The sequence below is a fragment of the Rhipicephalus microplus genome, chromosome 1, assembly GCF_043290135.1.
Source record: "Rhipicephalus microplus isolate Deutch F79 chromosome 1, USDA_Rmic, whole genome shotgun sequence".
NCBI lineage: Eukaryota > Metazoa > Arthropoda > Arachnida > Ixodida > Ixodidae > Rhipicephalus > Rhipicephalus microplus.
This window is the reverse complement of record NC_134700.1, coordinates 129,088,700-129,103,665: the sequence shown is the minus strand read 5'-3', so window position 1 is coordinate 129,103,665 and position 14,966 is coordinate 129,088,700. Positions and strand designations below refer to the sequence as shown.

The window sequence follows — 14,966 nt, the reverse complement described above, 5'->3', positions numbered from 1 at the left end:
TGTGGTAAAATCATTGAATGCCACGCAGAATTCTTGTGTTCGATTCCTGCTGAAACCTGAAATTTATTATTTGCATTCTTCGCGTGGCCAACGGTGATTATGTCTGGTTTTTCTTAACTTTGTCAATTATTCTATGCCTTCGTTGGGTCGACGCTACCGATGTCGGGTATTGCTTAACGCTCACGCGTTAAAGTTGGCCATGTGTGTTCTTCTCGTTCCTGAGTAGATACTGTTCATCATCTGTGGCACATACGCGCTAACCAGCGGCACTTACCTGCCGTTAAGTATGCGCCACTGTCTGGCGGGAAGTAAATGACGGCGTACGCAACGGGATTTTGGCATTATTCATGTCTTGACCAGCACGTCACATTCGTCAAACTATCTTACCCTCCCATGCCAAATTTCGTTCATGCCAAGTTAAGAGGGCGACCTCGAGAGAACCCAAACGTAAGCGGCTAGATAGATAGATACGATCAAAGTCGCCGAAGTTCCCTAAGAAATTCTTCACATTAAAAAAAATAACTTACGCACACACATATGTTGAACAGTTTCATAGTTTTTGTAAAACCAGTTGTTTATAGTTGCGTAACGATGCCAACCTGAACATGAGTATTAGCAACACCGGAAACGGTAAGCTGAGACGTAACGCTTCTGTTCATGAAGATAGTAGCCCTGCGCGCTGCTACAGAAATGCCCTTCAATGGAAATAATCTAACCACAATTCACGTTAACCCAACGTGACGACTGATGACACTACATATAAAATGTTTATCAAATTAGATAGCCAGCACTGACACCGAAATTGACGTTGGAGGAACATTAGGGTCTCTTTGAGAAGTATTGGCGAGATTTGGCGTGGCTCTGTGGTAGAATACTTCATCGCCACGACGAAAGCCAGGGTATGGTTCACGCTGGGACACTGACTTTTGTTAGTTGCATTCGTCGAATATATGGTGATCATGACAGGTTCTATAAACGCTCAGCGTTAAAATTGCCCCTGTCTATTCTTCTCGTTCCTGGGTATACATATATACTGTCAATCACCTGTTTCGCACACTCCCATACCTGTGGCACATACTTGCCCATTTGTATATGCCACGCATCTGGCGGAAGTAATTAAGGACGTTTGATGGATATGTGGGGTTTAACGTCTCGAAACCAGGATTTGATTACGAGAGACGCCGTAGTAGAAGGCTCCGCACATTTCGACCACCTGGGGTTCTTTGACGTGCACCCAAATCTGAGAACACAGGTCTACAACATTTCCGCCTCCATCGGAAATGCAGCCGCCGCAGCTGGAATTTGATCCCGCGACCTGCGGGTCAGCAGCCGAGTACCTTAGCCACTAGACCACCATGTTGGGGTTATTTGAAGACGTACGTGATGGGGTCGTGACGTTTTTATATATTAACCAGTGATTCATAATCGTCAAGCCATTTTACCATCCCATACTAATTTTGGTTCACACTACATTAAGGGGGACATGACGGGAGCACGATTATGTAGGTGCCTGGACGGACGGACGGACGAACGGACCAACAGACACGGACAGACAGACAGACGGGCACGGACAGACAGACAGACAGACAGACAGACAGACAGACAGACATGGAAAGACAGACCGATGGACACGGACAGACAGACAGACGGACACGGACAGACAGACAGGCATGGAAAGACAGACCGATGGACACAGACAGACAGACAGACAGACAGACAGACAGACAGACAGACAGACAGACAGACAGACAGACAGACAGACAGACAGACAGACAGACAGACAGACAGATAGATAGATAGATAGATAGATAGATAGATAGATAGATAGATAGATAGATAGATAGATAGATAGATAGATAGATAGATAGATAGATAGATAGAAGTGAAACATACTGGCAGTAGGCAAACAAATGCTTTGCATTTGAAACTAGAGAAGGGTGAAATATGCATGCAGGAGTGTTTCGGCTCCACTAACACGAAACCGCGGGAGAGGCAAAGCTTGCAGTGTTTTGATAGAGATTTTCTTAATGAGGCACTACAGTAAAAAGCATAACGAAAGAGTGTCCCGCTTTACTAACATCGCTGGAAAAGTGCATTTTAATGTGCTTGTTTTTGTTCTTCAGGTTGTATCGTTGATGCCCAGGTTCGGTTTCTTACGGCATAAATGCAAAGATGTTTCTGCACCACTCACGTAGTTTGCTGTTTGCTGAACTAACTTGTGTGTTCATTTTTAGTGGACTAATGGCGAGCAGTTAGATTTGGTGGTGCATACGCCTTTTGTATCATGGTTCATGACGACGTAATAATGCACCAGGACGACAGGAGACGCCAACAATGCCACCCACTAAGGAGCTTCGCACCTTATTATATTTGCGCCCGCTTGTTAAACCATTTTTCTGGGATTCATGGGCACCTGCACCCTTTTATACTGTGTTTATTAGAGCAGTGAGGTCCTGGCTTTGAGAATTTAGCTGTGATTCTTCGCACCTGCTAATACCTGTTCAACTTCGAAACAATTTATTGCATTCTTTTGTGCTAATATACATTACACCGACGTCACCAAGGCATTATGTTCTGTTGGCTGCATAAATTTCTATGCGCAGCATTTTATCTTGTTTTTATTTTTGTTTGTAAAGATAAGCCGAGAGCCCTTGCAAAGTGTGTATCTTGCTGTGTATCCCGCCAAATCAAGTGACGCTCTTTCAAAATTACATTCAGAACGTCTGGAAACTAGTTCTGTTGTGGTCGGTTATTGTCATTATGCGGCTCTGACCACCAGAAAGGTACGTACTTTGTGTTTAATAAAAAAACTCGTTCATATTGCAGCCAACGTGAGTTTTATCTAAATCCTCCGAGCAACAACGAATGTAAAATAATTGAGATGTCACTGTCAGCTAATATCACTAAAAGATTTTCCTGTTTGCTTTTCATTATCTTATAGTGACGTCATGTCCTGAATAGTGTATAACTATGCACCTATGCAAATCATCGATGATGCCTAAATTATGGCGTTTCACTTCGTAGTCAACTTCCGCACTGATCCTGGATTAAATGAAAAGGTGCAATTCAGCTAACCCTGATAAGCAAGGCAGCCCAGCTCTCCGTGAGTCATTCAATTTGTAGCATTTCTTCAACGGTCAAGGCTGAATAATCACCCCCTTATGCTCGAGGCATTATTTGACAATATTCGCTTTATGATATTACTCAAACGTTGTTTATTTGCAACACCGCTACTTTTGATCCACCTGCTGAGCGGCGCCGCTTTAGTGTTTCATGCGTTCTGGCACATGAGTCGCGTGCTCGGTGGTTACCTTTTCGCTTCAATCTTGGGCAATTATTTTCCCTCCTAACGTTTTCCTCTTGCTTCCTAGTGCAGGGTTCAGAAATGGAAAAACAGAAAGTCCGGCTGTTTGTTTTAAAAAAAGTTTAAACAAAAGTTTGTAAACACGAAAACGAGGCAAGCAGATCGCACAGAAACACGGAGTATGACTCCTAAAGTCACTCTGGGGTGTCTATGAATGCACGCTGCAAATTCCTCCACGTGTTCAAGAGTTTCAGCCCACCCCGTGAATCAGTACACGTGCGAGCATGTCAGTTTGCGCTGTCCGTGTTAATTTCTCAGAGTATATAGCTGCACTGGTATCGCGATTACGCCATTGGGCTGCTGACACAAAGAACTCGGCTTCGATCTCGGTGGGCACAGTCACATTACGATGGAGGTGAAATGCCAGAGAACGTGTGCTTATGTTTACCTTAAAGTACCCGACGCGGTCAAAATGTCCCGAGTCGTCGACTATGGCACATGATTAATGGTATCGTCACTTTAGCAAGTAAAAAAAAAAACCGTGAAATTTTATTGGATACTCTTGTCTTAATACCTTTTACTAAATTAGCCGAATTCCCTCGTGAAGTATGCGATCTTTTTTGGACAGAGGTCGCCACTAAATCGAAGAACCCGGCTACAGGTAGAGACACCATCATAGCGCTGTAGTGTGGATAGGCGGTAGAATTATGCATCTAAATCTACGCAGCGTTTCATGATAATGAAAACGAAGTTCACCGAAAAAGTAAAAACTCAACAGCTCAGTGGAACTCGTTTGCCTCATCATGTTGCATCCCGACCTAATGAGTTTCCATTGAGCTTTCAATTTCATATTTGTGGCGCTCCGCTTTGAATGGTTTGAGCCAATTGTCCGTGAACAAGTGGCTTTGCCCGCAGCCTAAACTACTTACATAAGCCACCCTCCCCACGTCTTGCCACAATAATGCACAAAGCAGGGCTCACGATCTTATAACGTGTAAGAGAAGCACAATCTGCCAATTATGGTGGTGTTGACCTTGGTTGTCAGCCACTGTACTCTATATGTTTTTTTATATGTTTAGGTTGTGTTCTTTCACACAGCTGTATAAGTGGAGTTGCGTGACTGAACCAATTAGGTATATACATCTCGCTCGAGCATCTCCCCAAGAAAACAGAAGTCCTTGTTTTTTTATTTTGCAGAAATAATAAACACAGCAAACAACCCTTGCGTTTAGACTTCGTTCGATTGGAACGACGCCAAATGCACCATGTAAAGGGTCTGACACACAAAATAGCACCCTAGTTGAACTTATTTTTTTCGAATGGTGCATGGTGCGACACTTCGTATATCTAGGACCGTATTGACGAATTCATGCACTCGCTTAAAAGATTACATACAAGCCTCGGAAGAAGAAGAGCGAATGCCTATTGCGAAGGTATCACAAAAAACATTTTAATATCAGGTTAACACAACGAAATGTATTGCGGTTTGAGAGCACGCGCGACGTTCGTTGACATATTAGAACACGGTGTCAATAGAAAACCATGTGAGGAGTCCTTCCCACAAAGGTGTTTCGTCCGCTCACCGCTGGGTGCCGACTGAACTCGATCTCTAGGTCTTTAGTATCAAAACCTCGTGTCCGCCTTAGCTGTCTTTGTTACAAGGGAAGAAATTCAGCCTTGTTATACTTCTCCGAGAATCTTCTTTAGGAATCAGAATGATTAAAAAAAAGTACTTCTCGGCGCACGACTTCTGGATGCAGCGTGTGAGCAGCACTGCTGCATATATATTCGGGCTTTGGTTGAAATAAACCATTTTGTTGAAAGTTGGTGCTCGTGTTGTGTGTTTTTTCTCGTCTTAATATATATGTCGCTTTGCACTAAGTATTGTCTAATGTATCTGATTTTTCTATTCTGAAGCATAATTCACGTATATTTGTTTTCTATGTCTCCATTGATTGGCGTTTTCTTGCGTGAATCCCAAAAAATTAAATATAGTACTGGCCGAGAGCTTTTACCTGATGGCCAAATGCCGTGGCTACCCTTTTTCTTATTTTCAGGCTTCACCACGTTTGGCAATTCACATAAAACAAGCAGCTACGCTTCACAAGAATTAGCCTATAATAGCATTGATGCATTGATGCCATCATTTGTTTGTGCTTGTGTTCCTCTTCATCGCAGTCCAGTCTATTTAGCACAAATTTGTCATGCAAGCAGTTACTACCATATGTGCCATCGACGCAAGGTTCATTGAAGCAAGTATATACCAATTGAGTGCCCTCCAAAAGGAGACAGCACGCTCTTCTGAAGCGCATAGCTCTCAAGGGCTTGTGCGGTGCATCGAGAGCTGCACACAAGGTTCTCACCTAGGAGAATCACTAGTGTAACTACCCAATTATTCAAATAGGGTCGATGTACTCTATGAAAATTATCAGAATTATAAAAGTAATTTATTGTCATGAATTGTCATCCTGTAGGTTTTGTTCCAAGCCCCTAGTGATGAAGTCGCACAGCAGCAACCATTCGAATATTGGCCAAACAGTTTTCATAGAAGACAAAATGAGCACAGTCTTGTGACTGTCAAGATAACTCTATTCAAACACCCTTACTTAAACCAACACCATGGTATCATGATTTCCTTCAACATCCGTGATTCGTCATTCTTTACCAGTTAACATAAACTTTGCGAGTAGTATATATTATCCGAAATGAGGGCATTAAATTGCGTTCAAAATTAAAAGCGACCCACATGTTTAAAAAGTATTACGCGTCATCAGCTAAAACCGTAAATCGAGACGGTGGACGTCTTTAAAATATCAGATATGAAGCAGTCCTGGCGGCGTCGGTTGAAGTGGCGACCAAATCATTGCATCTTCAAACGTCATGAGGGCAGTACTGGAAGGGGGAGACCTGTGTACCGGAGTCTGTATTGGCGCGGGCACCATGTGAGAACGTTGTTGGTTTCCTTGACGGGGCAAAACAAACCAATCGTCGTCTCGTTCCAAGCTGCACAATAGTGCCCCAGCATGCTTCCAGTCTGGCATCCAAATATCTGATGGCCTTATGAATGCACATCGTCCACTGTAGAAAAACCAAATAACAGGATAAAAAGAGTGGGGGATATGATGACACTGTAGCACACACGTTCAACAGTGACGCTTCGCTCAATAAAATTCTTCAGAAATTGGTGTGGAAGACCTTGTACCTAAATGACATTTGAAGGCTTACGCAGTAAAATGATGTTCTTGCGTGCGTGTTTTTTTTTTTCATCTATATCTGCGTACCTCAAACGGTTGCTTCTTTGCGCATTCTGCCCCATTTGAAAAGGTTCATGGGTTTATCATCTAAAATTTCTCTACTCAGTTAAATATATTGCAGCAGTCAAACTTTAAACGAAGACGTTCAACCACGACAGTTGAACAGCAAATTCTAGGCAGCTTTCTGCAGCAATAATAAGACCACAAGCGTTCTTTTCTTGTCTGACTTCATCGGCTACTGCCACCTTACGTGACGCTTGCAACTTGGAGTATAATTTCTTGATGTGCCCAGAACGCTGCAATGCTTAGCTATACATAGAAAGGCCTTACACGTGCCTACCACTTCTCACTTTCCATCTCTCAATCTAATTCAACCCAGCAAGAATGTACATCTTGTTTATTGCCATAACATTCCTTCACCTTCCTGCATATACTTACATATATACTTCGATTTTGTTGTAAAATATACAAACGTCTTTTTTCTCATTTCTGATATTGCTATTCGAGCAGCAATTTTCTGGATCATATCACCTCAGTGCACAATTAGTCATTAATATCTCACATAACCAAGATCACCCACAAATGAATGCAAATGACTAAGTGTCCCCCCCCCCTTCCCTTTTGTGGACAGGAAACTTGCAATGCACCGTATGGCAGAATACATCGAAATTAATATTGTTTTGCTTTATGAGCCCTAAAATCACGATATTACTATAGGTAACGCCATAGTTGAGAAAGTCGGAACTTATTCCAATTTGGTGTTCAATAACGTGCGGTGATGGCCCACAGCACACGGGCCCCCAACACTTAGCCTGGATTATTATGCACAATACAAGAAATACGACCTCCCCGATGATATTTACCGCGTGCTTGCAGAAGGTTTGCAGAGCCTTAGCATGAAAACAGTTAGGAATAAGAGTTAACGGGGAGTACTATGATTACCTGTGCTTCGCCGATGTCATTGCAGTGTTGAGTAACTCAGCAGACGAATTGCAGTTCATGATTACTGAATTAGACAATGAGAGCAGAAAGGTGCGTCTTTTGCCTGCATTTATTTCTCGTCTATTCATTTATCGGTTACGCGTGGTGCATGGAAAGGTCAGACTAAGAGGATCTTTGCCCCTAAAAAAGAAAGAAAGGACATTGCTGCTATCACTTGCACCCTAATGAATATACCCACACGCGCTTCTAACAGAGCATAACAGCAACATTTTCCCAGCATAATCTGGTGTAGAGATGCAAATCAGTTTTCACCGCTACCACACAAGGCACAAATTAGGTCCTGTATAGCTGGCAATTCATCTATAGACTGTTGATAGTCTGGCACGGAATTCAGACTATCCCACTTTGTAAGTATTATTGATTATTAAAGCAGCGTTTTGCATCGTCCACCTATGTGTTGACTCAGAGATGACATCAAGTGCAGTTTTGTGTGCCCCATGCTATCAATCCGCAAGTGGCATCACACTCCGCAGAGTCAAAGGGCTATCAGGACTATTGCTCGCAAGAATGAACCAAGTAGACCTAATCAAGCTGTGCACTTTCGCAAATATAGGATAATCAGGAACCGCATATGCTGCCTGTAATTAATTCAACGTCATAAATAAAATGCGCATGTATAAAAAGCGATGCAAATAAAGGCCAAAAAGTGAGGTCGTCTGCACGTACACTGCCAGAAAAAAAGGAATATGCGGAATTTAGGACTAACAACCACCACCATGTCACTTTACGCCCGGCGTGATCGTTTGCATTGCAGCTCAAAGCAACATATTTTGAACGCAGCACTACACTGGCAACAAGGATCGAGCGAGAAGCGAAGTGACGTTTGTGCGATGCCTAATGCAAAAGCACTGTCGGCGTTTTTGAGACCTCACTGCCTTGAAGTATATAATGAACTCTTTTTTCCTAGAAGTTAGTGCGTGACTACATGTGTTATTTTCGTGTCTGTGATCATTGTACTCGTATATACGTTACTCAACACCCAACTTCTGGAGTGCAAACCTGCTGACGATGAGCCAGGCTAACATGTCTGCGAAAAAGTTAAAAAAATGTATTCTATGTGGTTTTCTATCTTGCGTGGTTCGCTGGCATCGGCAAAACCTGTGAAAATCAACCAACAGTTTAATTTAAAGATTATGTGAGTTTTAGCATTCCAAGACCACCATATCATTATGAGAAACGCTGTATAGAGGAGGGCTTTGGAAATTTCGACCACCTGGGGTTCTTTAACCTGCAACAAAATCTGAGCACACAGGCCTACAGCATTTTCGCCTCCATCGAAAATGCAGCCGCCGCAGCCGGAATTCTATCCCGCAAATCGTGGGTCAGCAGCCGAGTACCTTAGCCACGAGACCACCGGGGCCCAAACCAGCCAAGCGCAACTGTTCTCACTTTTTGAACAAGATAACAGGCCCCGGAAACTGAGCGTTATTTTAGGTTTCAAGGCACATGTGAGCTCATAGCTGTTGCCGGGCATCCATAATTTGTTTGAATGAAGTGAGGTTAACAGAGATATTCGTATTTAATGCCTTTCACTAGTATTTACAAATAAAAAAGAACTGTAAAGAATGCACTTTTGTTTATTTGTCATTTTCCCCTTATTTTGTGAGTTTCAAATCGGGTGAAGCGAGGGAAGTATTGTGTTTAGCGCTTGCCTCCGATTCACCTTGCCACTTGCTCAGCGACAACACATGTGGCATTGCGCTCGGTTAGCGTGCCAAGTATGAATACGGCTAAAAAGGAGGCATTAAATGTGGTTCACAGCGAACGGAAGCCGCAGTATAGGCCTGGTTAATAAGGTCAACCATGCATTTAACGATTTAGGCTATTTTGGGGTATCATATAATCAGTGCGGCTCTGTAGTGTGCTAAACCAGGTATTTCCTGTTGAGCAGATGTCATCCAAGTTTTTTTAGTGACAATGAGTGGAATAGGTATTTCGGTCCGTTATTCGAGCAGGTATTCGTTTTACATGAGTAAACCTAGTTATCTGCAACCCTGACTGCATTGGCATAAGTAGAGAGTCACAAGCCTTATTTGTGACGATGATAGCGCAGCTCTCATCGTCACCTGCAGCTCACATAATGTTCTCGTCGTCACCTGCTCTGCGTCTGCTATCGTCGTCACCGGCAGATCACATATTGATTCATGAAATGCTTGAATGCGTGTTTACTCGCCCACACACTTTGTGCATACTCTACTTTTGGCATGTAGTTAAAACTATGTGAAGCAATTGCACCCTTCCTCCTGTTCAAGAAAGAGCATATGGCAATCTAGAAACTATGTCGGCTTTTGCTTCTAATATTGCCACATTCGCTTCTCAAGTTTTGTTATCAGTCCACTTTACTGTCAGTAATTCTCAGCGCAAACCACGCCTGCAGTTTTCGAGAAGCTTCAGAACTGCAGTAAATCATTTTGTTAAGACTAAGGCCTCTTCACAAACTTTGTACATTATTGTTGAAACTACGGGGCCACTAGCGATAACGCGACAATATTTGATGACACGTTTATGTATGCCGGTGCGCTTCAGTGCTTGTCAGTTCATCAGCGGTCGACGCTCCGTTCGCCGCTACCAGTGTCAGTGTACTGCTGTAGTCTGTCTTTTTTTCTACGCGGAGACAAGTTCCGCCGAATAAAAATTTAATCAGAACATCCAGTCTCCTTTCTTCATCCGCGTCATGACCCCCCAAACAATATTGTAAATGAAATACAAGTAATAAATACACTCATGGTATGAGAAATAGCTGAACAGGGAATACCGCAACAGCCAACGTTTTGAAAAGCAGACAATTCTTCCTCAAAGCGATGAATTCAGGAAAACAAGTCAACTAGCTGAAACATACTCTTCAGCGACATTCAGTGTTCTATGATTACTGAACGCCTTATGCCTCTATCTTCCTTTGAACTTCTGTCTTATTCGATACTCATGAACTGGAAGAAAATGTGTCAGCTGCCATAAAAGAAGTGATGGAGTGAAGTACGACGTGACTTGCTCATTAATGTCAGTTTTCGCACGGGCTCGTATATTCTGGAATTATTGTTGGATCATTATGTGCATAGTTCAGTTGTGAAATGAAGCTACTTTTGCAAACTGACTCTTCACACTGTTTCTATCTATCTATCTATCTATCTATCTATCTATCTATCTATCTATCTATCTATCTATCTATCTATCTATCTATCTATCTATCTATCTATCTATCTATCTATCTATCTATCTATCTATCTATCTATCTATCTATCTATCTATCTATCTATCTATCTATCTATCTATCTATCTATCTATCTATCTATCTATCTGTCTATCTATCTATCTATCTGTCTATCTATCTATCTATCTATCTATCTATCTATCTATCTATCTATCTATCTACTGAAGTCTGGGTGCTGTCGTGATCACCTTCCTAACTTGGCGTGAACCAAAATTAGTATGTAAGGGTAAGCTGGTTCGAGGAATATGACGCGCTAATTGAAACCCAAATAATGCCATAATCCTGTCACGTACACCGTCAAACACTCCCCGCCAAAAGCCAAAAAGTGGCACATACCAGCGGCCAGGTATGTGTCACTGGTAAGCCAGTATGTGCCAAAGGCAATGGGCACTTTGTGGGTGCCCGGGAACGACGAGAACACACATGGGCTATTTTAACACGTGAGAGTTTAGAAAAACCTTAAATCGGCAGCTTTAAGACGACTATTGCAAATAATATATGTCAGGGTCCCAGGAGAAATCAAACCAAAGCATTCTGCGTGATAATCAAGCATTGTGAAGCCAGGTCTCCGAAGTACTTTTAAAATATACCTTAATATTCATGAGTCGTCAATTGCTGTTTCAGTGCTGGCTGTCCAACTTTATAAACATTACATATGTACTCCTATGACGCAGTGGTCACGTCGGGCTAACGTGTCATGCGCTGAAGGGGATCTGTGTAGCAGTGTCGAGGGAATTTTGCGAGCGCCAGCACTTCATATCAGCTTATTGCTTCTGGTGTTAATAATACTGTTCTTGTTAACCTCTTTGCGCAAGTGCAAAAACTGGTTATATAAATATCCGCAACTCTCAATTGATATGTGGTGTTTAACGTCCCAAAACCAGCATATGATTATGAGAGACGCCGTAGTGAAGGGCTGCGGCAATTTCGACCACCTGGGGTTCTTCAACGTGCACCCAAATCTGAGCACACGGGTCTACAACATTTCCGCCTCCATCCATCTGCAACTCTTCAACATATGTTTGTGCGTGCAACGTTTATACATATATTCAGCATCATTTTATGACGCTGAATAAATTTGGGACCACCTTGTTATTTTTTCAAATAACGCGGTCACTTTCCCTCTGCATGCTTCGGCTAACGTCGATTCCCGAAGTACGTAGAATCTGACAATTTTTTTAGTACCACACATGCAACTAAATACGAATACTAATTGTAATTTTGTTGATCAAGTTTTGTATTCTTTAGAAACTGGTCAGTTTTTGTTTGCCTGCTCGCAACATGCTATAGACATATAAAAATGGTTAGCGAAATTTAATGAATGAAAGAGTTGTCCGAACGGCCAGGGTCGTGCAAGAGAGCACAAACACATTCCGCTTGCGTGCGAAGTGGGAAAGAGGAGTTTTCACGACAACCCTGCTGCTCACTGTTCGCACCCCTTAGCCCTATTGGTGGACCTCACCAGCGACGTCATGAAGGAAACGTTTTTGGTTGTGAAATACTTGTAGTAGGATACCCGGCAACCGCCAATGGTTGAAGTGGCGCTTCCGCAGCGTATCACCATGTGAGAGTGCGTCCCACTGCAGGTATAGGAGTTTCTGCCCCGGCAAGATGCAATCATCGATAACAGCGGACTTTGCCGTACTGCCTTTGTCGGTGAGCCTCGTTCAATGTCTTTATTAAGAGTGCTGCTGTTGACCGGCATCTGCTTTGGTGGAGCGGTTGTTACGATGCTCGGCTGCTAATCTGAAAGTGGTTTCTTTCGCCAGCCGCAGCATTCGCATCTCGATTGAGGTGAAAAGCTAGTGACCCGTGTACTGTGTGACGTCAGTGCATGTTAAAAACCGCAAACGACCATAATTTCATGAGCGTGCAGCATTCCTGGTATTCTTGCCGTGACTTCGACACGCAGAATCCCAGATATCACGTTTATGACCAGTGAATAAAAGTACACAGTACGCTTACTAACACATCTACAAACGAGGCATAATCAGTTTTTTTCATTTATTCACAATCTGCTCAAAAACGGAAGGGAATGAAGCATTTGAGCTCACTATGCCAACATTGTTATATTTTTATCAAATAAACAAACACGCTGGAACTTAAGCATAAATGGGCGCATTAAGTACCGGTACAACTTTCAGCGTAGAAATAAACGTTTCTTAGCTGATTACTCAAGGTGCAAGAGGTCGCGTTGACTACTCCAATTAAGTAAAAAAAATGTACATGCAGAGAAAAGGTAGAAATATCAAGCAATACGTTCGTTTGACTCGCTGCCTCTTTAAAAGAAATATTGCTGCCAGCTATGAAGGTTGGCTGGGCTTTACAGGTTAACAAAAGTATCCAACGCTATCACAGCACGTCACTGGTTGATATGCCAGGACCTCGGTTCATGTACTTGCACCGACAATCAAGCATATTAAACGATACAAGGACTGCTGCGATTACACTGTACGCTGACGTATGTACGGTGGCCTAAAGGTAAAACGGTGAGCGCAGTAAGTGGTCAACATACGTGAAACGGCATGCCAGCACGCCATTCAGAGAAGTGGTTCTTTAATTACAAGCGGAAATGTACCAGAATATACTGTCATCATTTCCGAGGTAATAAGGAAAGTCGGAGTTCGAAAAAAGAAAGAAAGAAAGGTCTCGGCTATACATGCAAATGTTGAAAAGTGGTATAAAGTAATCCACAATGGTCTGAATGTGTGACAGCGCTGCTCCAGCTGCCCTTTGTTGAAAAGTTTGTGGAGAACGATGCCGTGATGATACGCGACAGTCGTATCGTATGTAATGTACACTACTACGTTCGCTATTATTTAAGCTGGAACGGAATATTGCTTCTAACGCAAAGTACTAGCTATGAACGGTGCTATATACCTTAAGAGAAGAGCTGTTAAATTCTTGGACAAATTATATGCAGACACTTGTTCAAATGAATGACAGCTTACTGAATACACGTTCTCTTACCTTTCAAACGCAGCCTGTTGCCTCCGGTGCCTAAGTGAACTTGCTGCTTGTTTGGGATGACACGACACATCAGCATCATCCGGGCTGGTGCGTGCGAACGATATGAAAAACAGGCTGGCGATGGTGGCCACAGTGGCGATGCCGTACGCAATCACTTGGAGCTCCCACCTGTCGGTCACGTTCATAAGGAAGGCGCACAAGAGTGCGCCGAAAGAAAACACGAAAACGGAGAGGAAGACACATGTTCCTCTGGTCATTGATATACAACAAACTGTTTTCCGCGATTTCTGGCAACACTGTCCTTCGATGTCCGTTGAAGACAGCTTGCGTTTTGAAGCAGCTGCTGAAAAAAAAGCAGGAAAAGGAGGAGAACCATAAAATAACGGGACCATTTAAAAAAAAGCTACGGGCGGATTTAATGCTGTAACTCAGCGGCACTAATATGTACAGGCACGCAGTTTACCCTAGCGATGTGCTGGTTTGATACTACGTCACACACATGTAGCTCAAGTTTCACAGCTTTAAAATACTCGATACTGAAAGCGGCTGACAAGCTTCACTAAACAGTACTGCCCACATAGCGTCCTGGCCTACTATTTGGTTGTGAAACAAAAGCAGCCGAATATCATTGGTATAGGTGTTGAAAAAAAATAGGACCAACCTTTTCGTACCATGGTAAGAAACGTTGTAATGATGGTTACGATGCTAGCCCATGCACTTTACCGCAGTGTGAGGTAGCTAGAAACCGAGCCGTCCACGAAACCCTTGCTGCGGCAATGAAACTTAATGGAAAGCACCGAGCGCCCTATTTAGATGCTAGACAGTGCACGGCAGTAAGTGCAATTGCTAGAATTGCCCTTGAAAAGAGGATCGCCAAAACCAAGGCACCCTGGTGATCTGTGGCATGTTCACTTTGCGGTGTTGTGGGCACGCGCAACGATGCCACCATCAAGATGACTGCTTTACTTCATGAGCATGCATTACGAAGCAAAAAAAAAAATAGAAAGAGATCAGCAGAAAACTTGATAAAAGCTCAAGAGCTGCAAACCCTACAACCAACCCAGCTGCACTGAAAACATGGCTGCTCTAACATCTCTTGGAAATCAAATCTATTTGAAGCATGCGGATGAAAGGACCTTAGCTACACGCACTACTAGCATAAACTATGGTAGCATGAAACTTTTCATTAGCAAGTAATACTAGTTCCGTGCGCACACGTCGAAAATAA

General features: G+C 42.9%; 1 protein-coding gene across 2 annotated transcripts; it reads right to left on the bottom strand.

Annotated features, from left to right (window-relative positions):
• Window positions 1-4,461: 4,461 nt before the first annotated feature.
• On the bottom strand, window positions 4,462-14,680 carry LOC142768793 (uncharacterized). Of its 2 annotated transcripts, none has more exons than XM_075870927.1 (3): window positions 14,400-14,680; window positions 13,739-14,081; window positions 4,462-6,382 (listed from the first exon to the last, which is right to left on the bottom strand). In XM_075870927.1, the coding sequence occupies exons 1-3, from the start codon at window positions 14,410-14,412 to the stop codon at window positions 6,118-6,120; spliced, it is 621 nt and encodes a 206-aa protein (XP_075727042.1). In that variant the 5' UTR covers window positions 14,413-14,680; the 3' UTR covers window positions 4,462-6,117. The 2 variants fall into 2 exon arrangements, with proteins under 2 accessions (XP_075727042.1, XP_075727049.1); XM_075870934.1 differs by having other exon boundaries at window positions 13,739-14,078.
• Window positions 14,681-14,966: the final 286 nt, after the last annotated feature.